Consider the following 14231-nt stretch of genomic DNA (forward strand, 5'->3'; position numbering starts at 1 on the left):
GGAAGCTGCATTCCCTTCTCCTCTCAAAAAACAACTCCTGTCAAAACTGCTGCTTTGCAGGGAGCTCATTACAGCTTCAGCTGATCCCCTCTTTATTTGTCTGTATGTCAGGCTTTGAGAGATTTAAATTTTACGTTGTTTGTCATAGAATCATAGAATGGTTTAGGTTGGTAAGGACCTTGAAGATCATTGAGTTCCACCCCCCCTGCCATGGGCAGGGACCCCTCCCACTAGACCAGGTTGCCCAGGGCCACGTCCAGCCTGACCTTGAACACCTCCAGGGATGGGGCCTCAACAACCTCTCTGGGCAACGTGTTCCAGTGTCTCACCACCCTCAAAGTGAAAAACTTCTTCCTAATGTTTAATCTAAACCTGCCCTCTTCCAGTTTAAAGCCATTCCCCCTCATCCTGTCACTACGTGCCCTAGTAAAAAGTCCTTCCCCAGCTCTCCTGTAGGCCCTCTTTAGGTACTGGAAGGCCGCAAAAGGATCTCCCCGGAGCCTTCTCTTCACCAGGCTGAACAGCCTCAGCTCTCTCAGCCTTTCCTTGTCCTCATCTTTGCCCCAGTTTGATTTAATTTTTACTGTTTTCAGAAGTTCTTGTGTTTTTTGGAAAGATCTTTTATTCAGGTGTAGCACAGAAGCAGGGTCCCAAGTAAAGCCTGTGATGAGTCAGTCTCTCCTGGCTAGGCTGAAGCCAGAGCAAAGTCCTCAGGAGAGCTGAAGGGGCAGAAGCCTCCATTGTTACAAGCTGGTAACAGGACAACACTTCTGCCCCTGCCTGGTCCCCTATGGTTCCATCCATCCCTGAATGGCCAGGCTGTGTCATACTGACTCCCCGTGGCCACTCACCTGCTTCCATGCCAAGGAAGGGCTGGGGTGGCAGGGAAGGTCTGTTTATTATTGGTACTAGGCAATATAGCCAAAGGGAAGGTCACCACCTTCATTGAACAGTAGCAAAAACCAGCTTCAATAAGAATTTGAGGCCTGTTTGCAGGCTTGACAGTGAGACCTTAACTGGAACATTTCTGGTCTTCCTCTGGGTGGCATGGCTGTGCTGATGGGAGGACTCACCTCGATCTTGCTGGGCTCAGCCATGAGCATGCCCTGGAACACCTTGGAGAGGTCTCTCAGGTTGAAGGTGTAATGCGACTTCGCTGGTGTGGGCAGCAGCTGGGATGTGATGGTCAAATACACGCAGATAGTGGCATCAACCAAGGGCTCGTTCAAGTCTTTAACTGCAAGTGCTCCTGCTGTAGAGACAGGAAGGTGGAGAGGGATGCTGAGGTGGCGACTGGGTCGAGAAGGTCACTGAGGCACTGAGTGGCAGAGATGTTGCTAGGATGTTCTGGTTCTGGCAGGGATAGGGTTAATTTTCACAAGGAGCTGGGATGGGACACAGCCAGGTTGGCCACATTGGCTTATCTTAAACTGCCTTTATCTCAACCCATGAATTTTGCCTCTTTCTTCCTATTTTCTCCATCACACCACTGAGGGGGGGAGTAAGCGAAAGACTGTGGTTCTTTGTTATTGGCTGGGGCTAAACCATGACATAGGACTGGCCGGGAACATACTTTTCTTCTGCTTTCTTATGCAGAAACTGTGTGGGGACCCGACCGAGCACCTGCTCACTGCAGTGGACAGTTTACCAATGAGTTTCCCAACCAAAGGGAATCAGATTTGAGGATGGAAGAATGCATCACAACAATTCTGTGGTGGTAAGACTTCACGCACCACAGGGAGAAAGACACTGCCAGACAGGTAATTGGTGCCTACCTGACATACTTGCAGGCAGGTTTTCCTTCTCCCTCCTTGTACTCCCTCAGTGGAGTCTCAGCTACTTTTAAGCTAGAAGGTGTGAGTGCCCTCTTAGCTAAACTGCCTTGCAATTCATTGAGCTCAGCAAATGCAAAGCCACTGAGGAATAATTTCTTATGCAATAATCTGCCAAGATTTAAACACAGCTGCCAGTTTTAGAGATTTTTTTTTTTTTTAGTCCCAATCAAGTTCGTTACAAATGCTCCTGGGGAAGTAGAGCCCTGTGACACCCTAGCATTTTGCACTTCTTTGCATTAATTCCAAAATTCTTTAATTTCTTTTTAAATCACAGCTAGCTGCTTCAGTGTGCCCCTGAGCTTACAGTCAGTAGTGACGCCCCTGAGCTCATAGTCAGGTAGTGATGCTTGGGAATATTGCAAGCACTCGGAAGAAAGCTCTGCTTTGCTTTTCTCATAGCCCACTATTCTCACTCCTTCCTACTGGCAGATTTGCAGATGAGGGCACATTTGCAAAGATGATCCTAAATTCCCACCCTGTCAAATATAAGAGGACTCATTTAACTCTAAATGAACCCTTTTTTCTGGGTGGCTGTACCACCACGCTTAGATCCTCCCTGCTCAGCTGTCCACAGGCTGCAGCAGATGGAGAGTAACAGAAGGCTCTGCTTCCACAGAAGGCTGTTGTCTGCGCAAGTGTCTGTCTGCTGAAAGCACAGGTAAGCTGAGCCATGCTGTGCCCATCAGTTTGTTCTGTTCACAGTCTCTTTCATCTGTCTTGCTCTTACTTACGCACTGGATCTCTGTAACTTCTTTCTCCAAGGAGTCCAGCTAGAAAAAAGAAAACCTGAGTTACAACTTTTATTTGCTGAGGTGAAGGATAACTGCATCATCTACCACAAACAAAATCCTCTCTGAAAGGCCTAGGTCTTTACCTTAAGAAACTGAGAGCCAAAGTTGAAGTTTGCTGATTTACACCAGCACAGTTTGGCTCTAAGACTAAACAGTGTACGAGCTCTCTGTTTGCTAAGATTTAAACGACACTTTCCCAAAAGCATCTTCAAGCCACTAATGCAAGTTCCAGCTTCCAGCGCTTTGATCCGATATTCCTCCCCTTTCTACCTCCATTATCATTGAGTTGACTGGCAACATGAGGAGAAGGTGGCAGTTGTCTGAAGAACTTACCCATCCAGCTGCCAAGGATGGTGGAGAAGATAGTCTTCTTGCTGCTCTCCTCCATCTCTGTGAAGGAGAGGTAGTTGAAATGGCGGGTGAGGCGTGGAGTGACAGCATTCCTTCCCCCTCCAGGAGGTCCCATGGCACAGACAAAATTAATATCTACCAGCTTCTTAAAAGTACCTTAAAGAGTGAAAAATCAGGAATGAATGCTAAGTTGTAGCTAAAGCGGGTGTGCATATCTATCAACAGGCCAACTTTTGTCTAGAGCACTGGGCAAAGGACGTGGGTCATACCGATCTGCTTCCTGTCGTACCAGCCATGGTGGTCCATCCACTGCCGCAGCAGCTCGATGGGTGGCTGAGCACCATATTTCTCCAGCATGGGCATGTTCAAATCATCAATAAAAAATATGAAGTACCGCCCAACCGGAGGCCCGAACACACCCTTCCGCCTGTAGGGACAGAAGCTGTGTAAGGACACAAGATAACTCTTACTGCAAAGGTACTCCTAACTTGATCCAAAAGCAGTTTTTTCTACAGTGGTTTCCTGGATCAGCAGTTTCAGCTATTCTTACACTAACGCTCCATATACCCCTTTATATGGGCCTTTGCATGGAAAAGATCTGGAGCAATGTTTGATGCACTGGCTTCTTCCAAACACAAGTGAAATTTTGTCTACTTATGCAAGATGTCAATGAATAAATGGATGCAAATAAGACCAATGAATCTGTTGGAAACATCAAACCAGTGGCTGACCAGGGAGGCAAAAGGGAAGCTTTTAAATGTGGGGAGTGGGATTAGGGCTCAGCAGCCAAGTTTTCTCCCCGCATCAGTTTCTATTAAGATCCCACACCAGGGTTTGCAAACACCTGTGCTGTGAAACATGGAATAACTAGAATTGGAGCAACTTTTACAGACCTTCCCTAATCCTTCTCACTTTCTTGCCGTTGTATCAATTTATTACTGGCTTTCACAATCCCAGCTCAGATTTACCGTGTGTCTTATTTGCTAGCCACAGCTGTACGTGCTTGGGGCCCCTTCAGGTCTTGGGATGAAACTAAATGGCCAAGCTGATAGAAACACTGAGCTCAGGGATACCGCCTTTGCAAACACAGAAATGAAACTTGCCTCTTATCCAGTTTGCTGTCAATGAGATCCTGGGTTTGGTTAGCAGAGGTGCGTGCCGAAAACATCAGGAAGTGGGTGATGTATCTAAGAGGCAAGTTCTTCAAAAGCTTGTCCGTAATTGTGAGAGTCTTCCCGGTGCCAGTGGGACCAATGCAGAGAACCTAGAAGCACAATCAGCAATGCAGCATAACCGTAGGCATACAGTCCATGTTTCCCAGCTCTGTGACATTTGCTGGAGGAAATGCAGGTTGCTGCTCACTTAGGCGCTCAAAGGCTGGGAGAGGACAGAGGGCTCGCTTCTTCAGTAAGGACAGCTGTTCAACAGATCTCTTGGCATGGAAGGAATCCCACCAGAGAAATATGAAATGGAACCGTAGGAAACAGGTAAAGAAGGATGGTGATGGGCTATCTAGCAGTTGCTGCATTTTGATTGAACAACTGAGTGTTGATATTCCTTTGGGGCACTGGCACGGTGCCTGGGGACTGAATGGAGAACTCTTGTTGAGCAGAGAAGTACAAATCCGTGAGAGTGGGAAATAATCTTAAAGTATCAGGTTGCTGTTAGGTTCTGACTGCACTGCGAAAGGAAAGGGTGCTCCTGTTGATGAGAACAAGAACAATCAAAAAAAAACAAAATCAAAGACAAGGCTGGGTACGTACTGGCTTACGGTTGGTGAGCAACAGCTCCAGCAGATGGGCCATTCGGACTGTGTTCATCGTGGGCACAATAATGTCACAGAAGTTGGTATCGGGAACCATGGTGAACTTTGCAGTAGTGTCCAGCCACTTCTCCCAGCACACCTGAAAGGTATGAGTGTGTTTAGAGGGGGCTGTTGCATTTATGCCCTACAGGAATAGGAAAACTATTTCTGCTGTGTTTTCCCTGTCACAGCTCCTTGTGTAGCAGCTCAGATTCTGACGAGGAATTCAGGTTTCCAGCCCCTCACTCTAGTCTGGCCACCTATACCTGTCTGTATGGCGACGCTGCGAGTGCCTGACCCATTTTCTTCAGGAGAGAGGTAGCCCAAGAGTTACAGATCATTGCCCCAGCAGCAACATACTTGCAGTCCGTTCTGAAAACTGGGATCAAAGGGTGATGGAGAACTTGTGGTATTTGCAAGAACAGGAATTCTGTCCTAAACTGACCTACCCTGTAAGTGCCCCCATGGCAGAGGGCCAAAGAGGGCTTAGCTGGGATCCTGTCTTCATGTTTGGTGCCATTGCCTGTGTTGCACTCAGAAGCACATGGAGGTTTTATACTTGTACAAGCCACAGACGACTTGTGCTAGAATCAGGTCACAGACTAACCTCCCAGAGGCCACTATACAAGTGAGATAGAGGTTTTATCAGGGATGTGCTGGAGAACACTGAGAAAATGCGCATTCCTGACCACCCCATGTGGCCTTCCACAGAAATGACACTAACAGCTTCTGCTAAGCATCTGATGCTCAGGTAGGACTCTCTACTGTGCTCTGATTTCAGGAAGGGGAAGCATTTTTCCTCTTTTATTTTTCTTCTTTTTTTCTTTCAGCCTAGGGGCTGGTGACTGTCAGTCAGATAGGTCTTCTATGCCCTACTGTCTCCTGTGAAAAACATGGCATAGTTGTCTGCCTTGCTCCTCCCTCCAGACTCTGCTGTACACAGTTCTTATGCTGTTGTGCACTGCTTTCTAACAGACACAGACCTTTCCATCTAAGCTTCTACCTGCCATCCTCCAGCAGTCACACTTGTAGAACCCTCTCCCTTTCCTGAGCATTGGCAGAGGCACTCAGGTCTGATTCGACCAGTCCTTGGCTCAAATTCAAAAGATCTGCTTCACAACCCTGAGGGCAAGAAACTGCCTTCTTCCTTTAATGAAAAGCTTCATTACACTTTAAACATTCTCACTTGGTTCCTGCAGACCTTTCTTATTTGCCCTTGATGAGAAAATCCTACCAAATCTGGCAGGACTGTGTTTCTTCCTGGTCCCTCCCCCCAGATTTCCCAGCTTGGAGTTGAAAGTGAAATATTTTACCTCTCTAATGACTTCCTCATCCAGATCATCTTCAGCACTGCTAAGCCCAGCATCGTACAGTTTATAGTCATAAACCAGCCCTTCTTCCGGGAAAAGTAACTGAATCTGTGGGAATAAAGCTGAGGTGAACCTGGCTGCCACTCAGTTGAATCCACAGGAGGATCCGCACTACTGCAAGGAAGACTTTACTAATGGGTTGCTGCTCAGGCAAGTGGGGTCAGGTCTCTCTCCCAGATCTTCCAGGTCCAGGGGTCCCTTGAAGTTTGAGGCAGATCCCAAAAGGAAGCCCATCCAAATCCTCCAGGCTTTCAAGAAGCTCTGACCCCATTCCTCATTACCTGTTCTTCTATAATGAGGAAAGGATCTGCTTTTCCTTTACTCACCTTTTCCTTTGCCATTTTCTCCCTCAGCCACAAGCTGAAGGCCATGCGACCTTGGGAATCTCCAGTAGCACCCACACTCCAGATCAAGGCAAATATAAACCAGGGTTCAATCAGCTCTCCAATACGAGCTGCCTTCTCCTGGGGAATCATCCTAATTCCCTGGGAACCAGAGAAAAGCAGAAGTAAAATTCTCAGGCATGGTTCAGGTACGCAAAACCCAGACTCTTCTTAATCTGCTCATAATTCTATTCAGCTTCTAGGTAACTTTTTCTAGCTAGTTTTTCACAGGCCTTATTAATGTATTCTGGGGATTAAAACTTGTTGTTTCCACTGGTGTACTTGAGAGACTCCCCTTGCTGAACTAATGTCACTCAACAGGAGCAGGGAGAAGAATTTAGTCTTTGGTTTTTAATTTGAAAATTGTCCAGCCTTCTTCAATACTAATTCTCAAAGGATGTGCAATCTGAAGTGCATCACTGCTTAGCTCTGATCTCTGCTTTCCACTCATTCTCCAATTCCCTCTGCTATAAATAAAAGGGAACCTCTTCCCTGCAGCCTAGTAGGCATGGAGTTTACCTTTTGCTCTTTCAGTGGGCAAACCATAATCCTTCCAGGTTTACCTGTGCTTTGCAGGATGGTGTATTGCCTTCCGCCACGTAGATGAGCTACAGCATGACCTTTCTGCACCGACACTTTTTTCTCCGGTGACTCGCCCTCTGCCTGACTTAGTGCCCTTAAGAGTTACAGACACACTTGAGTGATAGCAGCAAAATCCTACCTCAGTGGGAATGAAAGGCTGAAACAAACATTCCAAGAGCATTAGCAGGCTCCTTGTGAGATTACTGTCCGTTGAGGCAATTATCTCTTTCACAAACCTCCGGACAAAAACAATGGCCTCCTGTAAGAAGAGGCAGGAACAGCTCAGTGTCACCATCCAAGACACTTGCCTTTGCTTTTACCTTCTAGGGTTCTGGTTTGTCCTTGCCTCCCTGCAGGCTACATGTAGCAGGGAGGGTATGACTGAGAATGCTGCCATATCCCGCTGCGTTCCGAGTACCACTGTTTTGACTGGAGAAAAGTCAGTCAAACCGTTTGCTTCAGTCTCAGCCACAAGAAACCTCTGGGCCTGCCTTTTGGTTCTGTGCAACAGTGATGTACATCTTGTGCCATCACTGCTGTTAAATAGTTTGTTCCCTCCAGACCTTTCCTTTGCAGCTCTGGATTATTCATTAAAATAGCGGCTCAGGAGAAGAGCAGAAATAGCAAGACTTGTTCTTACAACTTTCTCCCCAGAGTAACTCCACTGTAAGCAATGTATGATTTTGTCCAGAAGATAATTTTAAAAGGAAATAAAACAAACTATAATGACCAATAAGACTAAGAAACCTCTGCAAATGATGAGTGAATAACCTCTATTAAATCCAGGAAATTCACAGAGCAGTTTGTATACTGCTTTATAGTCTGAAGTGTTCCCACAATGGCATTTAAATCCAGACCTTGACAAGGCTGGGCTGGTTGATACCTGAGCTGACAAACTCCAAGCCATGGAAGGGCTGGAACAGCGTGGTAGCTCACCTTGAGGAATCTCCTGAAGAGAGATGCTAGCTGTTGTGAGAAGGGCTGCATGATGCCTGGGAGTTTTTGCAGCCAGCACTCGATGAAAGGCTCCAGCCCCAAGATGCTGGGTTCCAGGTAAACCATGCCACAGCGGGAGACTGTGGCAGGGGAAGCAACAGCCAGATCCTGGACTTCAAACATCATGGTCATGCTCTGGAAAGTGCAAAAGGAGAGAAAGAAGGATACGGACTTGATGACTTCTGATATGTCTTTCAGCATAATTTGGTGAAGCTGAAATCTTTCCCTTTGTTGCAGGAGGAGCTCTCTTTTTGTTGTGTTTGTGCAGCACAGCAGAGGCCTGGCCAACACACGGTTGCTACTGAGACACCAATTTCCATACCAGTCCATGACAGACATAAAGTAGAAAGTAAAAGACAAGTCGGTTCCAAGAGGGAGGAAGGAAAACAGACAACAGGCAGCAAAAGCAGGAGGGATGAGTTACCTCTGTCAGCTTAATGATTTCCCCTGAGCTGAGACACAGCTTCTTATTGTCATCTAGCACTGTGTTCATGTTCTCAATCCACAAAGCATCAACTGGCCCATCAAACATGTACCATTTCTTGCTGGTGTCAGTGGCCGCAGCTCCCCGCCGGATAAGTGAGGAAAGGATCCCATCTGTCCTGAAAGGTTGGAGGAAAGCATGGCTTGGCCCATTCTACTTTTGCTGAAATCGGTGGCAAAGCTTCCACCATATAAGGCAACAGAGCCAGAATCTTACCCTGGTTCATGTGCCCAAGGATACCTGTGCCTCACTTGTTGATGAGCACTGAGACATACATCTCAGCCAGAGTGACACCATGAAACAATTCTTTGGGCATTAGGATCTGGACTTCATGTTATCTAACTATAAAATGCCAAGCTTCCCTTTAACCTCTCTGTCCTCAGTGAAAAGCAAAGAGGCCTTGCTAGCATTCAGCTCAGGTCACAGGCGGGTTATCTGCTCTCTGGAGGTGCCTCTTTTTCTCCACCAAGTGTGAAGAGAGACTCAGGACAGCTGCTCTGCTGATTCAGATGCTTCAGCTGGGTAACTATAGGTTAGGAGGATGAATCCAGGCCAAAGAGCATGACTACCATCTTTATAACTGAAGTTCCCCATCCTCAGCTGCCTGTGAACCTAGGTGGTGCTGGAGCTGGCGAACAGAACAGGCACACAAAGAATGCTGGCTGTTGACAGCAAGAACTGAATCTGTACATGGAAACCCGGAGTACAATTTCTGTTCAGGCCCTGGACTCTACTCCCATTATTAAATATTTATTTGTTATTTTTCTAGAGCTAGTGAATTCCAGTGTATTGCTACTGAGATCAAGGGAAAACAGTCTGTTCGTAAGCTCAGCTGATTAAAACAGATGGATTTGTCTGTAAATACATTTTACATGGCTGCTGTATTTTTCTTTTTGTCATGTTGACGTGTCTGTGTGCTGCCCTTGGGTAGAGTCACATCATAAATAAACTGTCAAGCTTAACTGGAATATCCTATAAAATGTCCTTCAGTAAAGATGCACCAGAGTCCAGGATGGGAAGCTCTGGGTCTCAGCATCAGTAATGTTTACTTGCTTGCACTTTTCCTAGAGGCAGTTAGGTTCATATTTATTTAGTTTCCCTGGTTTTACAGAACAGTCTTTAGCTTTGTCCCTGAGCAAGTGGTGGGTGACAGGGCCAAAGGGAGATTCACACTGCTTCTCACACCTTAGCTTCTGAATAAAGTGAGCTGCAAAGTCAACCTCAGGTCACATATGGAAACATAAGCAGTAGGACCTGGCTGACAAGAGGGCAAATGGGCTATTGGTTCTTGCTTCCAAACCATGTAAGCAAGCAGGAACCCTGGTAACGGGAATGAAATGCCCCTTTATGCCTGAAAGTCATTCCTCATCATTCAAGGCCACCAGTGTATTTATACAGAACAATTCAAGTGCGCAGCACAGAGGTCACTTTTCTTTAGAAGCAAAGCAAATGTTTTTAAGCTGCTGTATCTTAGAGCAGGGGCATGTGCTCCAAAGCAATTGAATTATTCCTTGTTACACAGCTAATGCTGCCAGCTGAGCTGCAGTAACTGTCTGGGCATGTGCTGGCAGCCGGGCCAAGCGCACAATAAAAGATGTCAGCTTAAATCGCCGTGACTGGCTATTGTAGCTTGGTGAGGATAAGGACTTGATCGCTTCTGGTTTTGTGCCACTACCCTAAATAGTTCTCAGCCTTGAAGAGAAGACGCTCAAGACCAGAAGAAAAACATTTCCCATCTGGAAGGAGGGAAAGCAGGTTTTGTACTTTACCACTCATGCGTTAGCAAGTTGAACTCTCCATAAAGCTGGCCCATTGTGATGGATTTGGGATTCAGTACAAAGTAGCTGACTGCTTCGTAATTCCCACCACTGGCTGCAGGCTGACCTTTCAGTGATGTCATTGCAGCTGCCAGGACTTCATAACTCTGCAAAAGCAGGTGAGCAAGAGAGTTAACTGCCATGGCTCCATAATGACAAAGCCACTTGCTCTCACAGCAACTGCATTCTAAAGGCAGTGAGAAAGGAGATGTAGCGAAGGACAATATCATAGTAAGGAGATGCCTGTCTGTATGCACAGAAATAAAGCATTCTAGATACAGGGGGAGGAGGTTAGATCGCCTGTGCAAGAGGCCTGAAGCATCGCAAGATATCAAAGTATGTCTCAGCCTTAGAAATTTGCAGCAGAGTTGATAAACTTCAGTCTAATCTCCCAACTTGAAAGAGCGAGCTACTAATATACTTCCCTGTGGCTATAAATCAATACTAAAAGGCAGCATCTTGGTGCCCTGACTTCTATGTGAGAGAAGTTGGAAAGGCCGGAGTGCAAGTCTTCTGTGAAGCTTAACCCCATGCATCACTAGGTAGGTGACAGTTTTCTGGGGGCACTGTGGTGTCTCAACCGTACCTTTGTCTTCCCAGAGCCTGTTGGCCCCACTAGCATAAGGCCATGACGAACCACAGTGGTTTCATAGAGCTGGATGCACTTAGTCACAAAACCTGTAGAGGAAGATGATGCAGAGCGGGTCTGGGACCAGCTGCCTCTTTCCCAGGGCAGAGCACTGGACTAAAAGCCCAGGCCTAGAGGGAGCTTGTGTCCACAAGCCTTTCCCCTCACCATCAACATCCTTCAGATTCTCTTTCATGCAGGATTTGCGAATGGCTTCTTCCAGGATGCCATAATCAACAGGCTTTTCTCTGATCTTGGGAAATAAATCTGAGACAATACCACTGAAGAGCTTGAGGTCATCCTGCAGGAATTTGGGTACATTGGCATCCCTGATAGCCCGCAGGCAGATCAGCTCCTGCAAAGATTTAAGAAGTCAGAACTTCAAAGATCCTGCCTCTTAAGTGGCTGCAGAAAAGGCCGCATAAGTCTATGACAGTGTGAAGTATAAGCACATTTACCTCATTCATTGTAGGATTCTCTCTTTTGAGGTTGCCAGCTGTTGAGATGACAGTCTTCACAGCTCTCATCCCAAAGTCATAGTGGTCCTGAAAAAGGCACAGAGGAAAGAATGTCATTAGATACAGGACCATCACCTAAAAAAGAGTGAACCTATGTATGCACTCAGTTTACAGGAAAAAAAAAAAAGAGAAAAAAAAAAAGAGAGAGAGAGTTATGGCTTCAGAACAACTGCTCCTTCATCCAAGTCTGCTCTCAGGATCCTTCAAACAACTAACTAGTCCTCAGCTGTACAGACTATGGGTGAGGAAGATGAGAATAACTGGATGATGAAAAATCCTAGATGGAGGAAGAAGTAGGCAGGGCTGCTTTGCTCAACTGTCCTGCCATTGTAATCCTAACTAGGACTGAAGGTGAGCACAAGTTCAGCCACAGGAGGAGAAATGAGAATTAGAAAGGAGGGGGCTAGATGAAGAATGGGTATTGTGACCTTTTTGTGATATGCTATCACAAGGCACCAAGAGAACCATCCAGGTACTTTGTGCCTAGGCTAAGAAAGCCTCACATTTAAAAAACAGTCATGGGCATTAAGGCACGTACCTGGGTGCTGAGCTGCTCTGACAGTAGTTTGAATGTTGTGGTGATCTTCTTTGCAAGGACTTTGGCTTCATTAAACCCAAAGGAGTAGAGTGAGATCTCAGCAATCATAGAATAATCTGGGACCATCATAGCCACAGGACGAAAGAGAGCCTGAAACACAGTGTTCCAACACAAGATCAAAACACTGCTGCTTCTTGCTTTTTCCAGCAACCTGAAAAGGCTGCGTATCTATCCCAGAGTGTTTAGAGGACACAGCATGAGTGTGCCTGGCACCTGTCAGGGTACCATCCCTGCAGACTGCAATCTGAGGAGTGCCATTTGCTTACAAGTGTGGTTCAAATCTCCAAATGATCCTAGAAACTTTCCAAAAGCATCACATCCTAATCCTTGCCATGGACACACTGGTGGCCTGGGTAGCATCCAGCACCTGTATCACCCCTCTTCTGTCTATGCAGTCTGCCCTCCTTACCTTCAAGTTATCAGGCAGCTCAGTACGCCCAGCGTATCCTGGGTTCATCGTGATGAAAACTGCACAGGATGGGACCAGTGGGATCTCTGTGCCTTCAAACATGAAGTGATCCACCTAGAAAATTAAAAATATGATCATCCTCAAAGAACAGAGCGTGATCCACAAATTAAATAATGTAGCAGGATCTTCCATGGAAAGGAATGGAGGAAAACAATGGCTTTCAGTAGTTAAATTATCAAGCATGGACACACACAGCTGCCCACACAACTGCAGTGACTCAATCTGGTCCCAGTGCAGGAATCCAGTATTACCAGGAATATCTTTCCCTGTTTAAGAAATAGGGCTCATGGAAGATTTACTGATAGGATACTTTTTTTTTTTTTGGCTCTTGAACAGATTTCTACCCCTCCAGCTGTAAACAAACATCTTTCCACTTATTCTGCAGTAGAGTTTGGACCTGAATTAATTTGTGGCAGAGAGGGCAAAGAGAAACCTAAATCCTTTTTAAAGCTGTGTAGGTAGTAATTTCAGACAGGGGATAAAGTAATGCAGAAGAATTCACAGAGAACAAGTTTCTAATTCCAAGCCAAAGTCAAGGAGATTCAGGTCTTAACCCCTCTGAGTCTACAGAGAACAAAGCAGAAGCTGGCTGCTAGACTGGCTGACAGCTGAGTCTCCACGTAAAGCAAACAATTCACTTCACGTTGCAACTCTGTGTGTGCATGAGTATGCATTTTCCTGCACATATTGGGTTTTGTGAATCCACTAAAGCTTGGATAACACATTTAGACAAACGTGGTGCTGAGCAACTGATGCCAGAACACTGGCTGCCTTTATCACAGCTCCAATTTGTATCAGCTCAGTGGATCTGTATCAGAGTGTCTTTCACACCAAAGTCTGCTGGCAGTGCAACTCAAGTTGAGTAGTACTTCAGCCTGTGAGAATGTGGGCAACTGTGGCAGCACAGATTAGGGTGAAGTTACAAAACCCACCCAGGGTGCTGACTACAGAATGGTGTGATACGATGTACCACAGCTAGGGCATTACTCATGCCTCTCCAGGTTTAAGTATGTCTGTCTGAGTTGCCCCTGAGCAGTGAAGCTGGTCCTCCGTGAAGACAGGTACAAAGACAAGGACTTGCCTAGACTAGGTCAACTGGAGATTTTTTTGTCTGCCTTTGCATCCACATGTTCGTTACATACCCTCTGCTGCTGTGCTTTCTGAATGGTTGTGATCTGCTGGGCCACCACAGACAACACCTCGATATCAATGCGGTTGAACTCATCAAAGCAAGCCCATGCGCCAGAGCTGAGAAAGGAAGGAAAAAAGAGGAGAGTCAGGAACATCACATAGAAGCAAACTTGCAGCCATAAGTTCAGCTAGATCTAGAAAATATAAATCCAAATACTGCGGAGGCAGCACTGAGACGAACAGTGAACCCAAAAGGCACTTAATGTCTCACAGCAGGTAGTGACACAGCCACAGCGTACTGGTACAGTGGAAGGGGCTGTAGCCCCTCACCCCAACTATGCACCCCAGGCCATGTGATGAGTGGGAAGGTGCAGGGTCCCTGCAAGACCATGGCAATGTCTGACCCTACAGCCTGGGACAAATTCTGCATGTTACAGATTTGGGCTTGAAAGAGGTGTCACGTTGAATTCGTGT

At 46.3% G+C, this 14231-nt stretch overlaps 1 protein-coding gene across 1 annotated transcript in view; it reads right to left on the reverse strand.

Annotated features, from left to right (window-relative positions):
• The window catches only part of DNAH1 (dynein, axonemal, heavy chain 1), a 72127-nt gene that overhangs the window by 25695 nt on the left and 32201 nt on the right, over nucleotides 1-14231 (reverse strand). Inside the window, exons 29-46 of the mRNA XM_009891276.1 lie at nucleotides 13769-13874; nucleotides 12567-12680; nucleotides 12098-12247; nucleotides 11500-11586; nucleotides 11210-11396; nucleotides 11000-11091; nucleotides 10366-10520; nucleotides 8537-8714; nucleotides 8053-8247; nucleotides 7256-7375; nucleotides 6478-6636; nucleotides 6095-6199; nucleotides 4741-4881; nucleotides 4081-4241; nucleotides 3247-3404; nucleotides 2960-3133; nucleotides 2567-2605; nucleotides 1074-1252 (exon numbers count right to left, since the gene is read on the reverse strand). Of these exons, the coding sequence (XP_009889578.1) occupies nucleotides 1074-1252; nucleotides 2567-2605; nucleotides 2960-3133; nucleotides 3247-3404; nucleotides 4081-4241; nucleotides 4741-4881; nucleotides 6095-6199; nucleotides 6478-6636; nucleotides 7256-7375; nucleotides 8053-8247; nucleotides 8537-8714; nucleotides 10366-10520; nucleotides 11000-11091; nucleotides 11210-11396; nucleotides 11500-11586; nucleotides 12098-12247; nucleotides 12567-12680; nucleotides 13769-13874 (2500 nt within the window). The remainder of the gene's footprint in view (nucleotides 1-1073; nucleotides 1253-2566; nucleotides 2606-2959; nucleotides 3134-3246; nucleotides 3405-4080; nucleotides 4242-4740; nucleotides 4882-6094; nucleotides 6200-6477; nucleotides 6637-7255; nucleotides 7376-8052; nucleotides 8248-8536; nucleotides 8715-10365; nucleotides 10521-10999; nucleotides 11092-11209; nucleotides 11397-11499; nucleotides 11587-12097; nucleotides 12248-12566; nucleotides 12681-13768; nucleotides 13875-14231) is intronic.

This window comes from Charadrius vociferus, unplaced genomic scaffold (assembly GCF_000708025.1).
Source record: "Charadrius vociferus isolate BGI_N301 unplaced genomic scaffold, ASM70802v2 scaffold758, whole genome shotgun sequence".
Lineage (NCBI taxonomy): Eukaryota > Metazoa > Chordata > Aves > Charadriiformes > Charadriidae > Charadrius > Charadrius vociferus.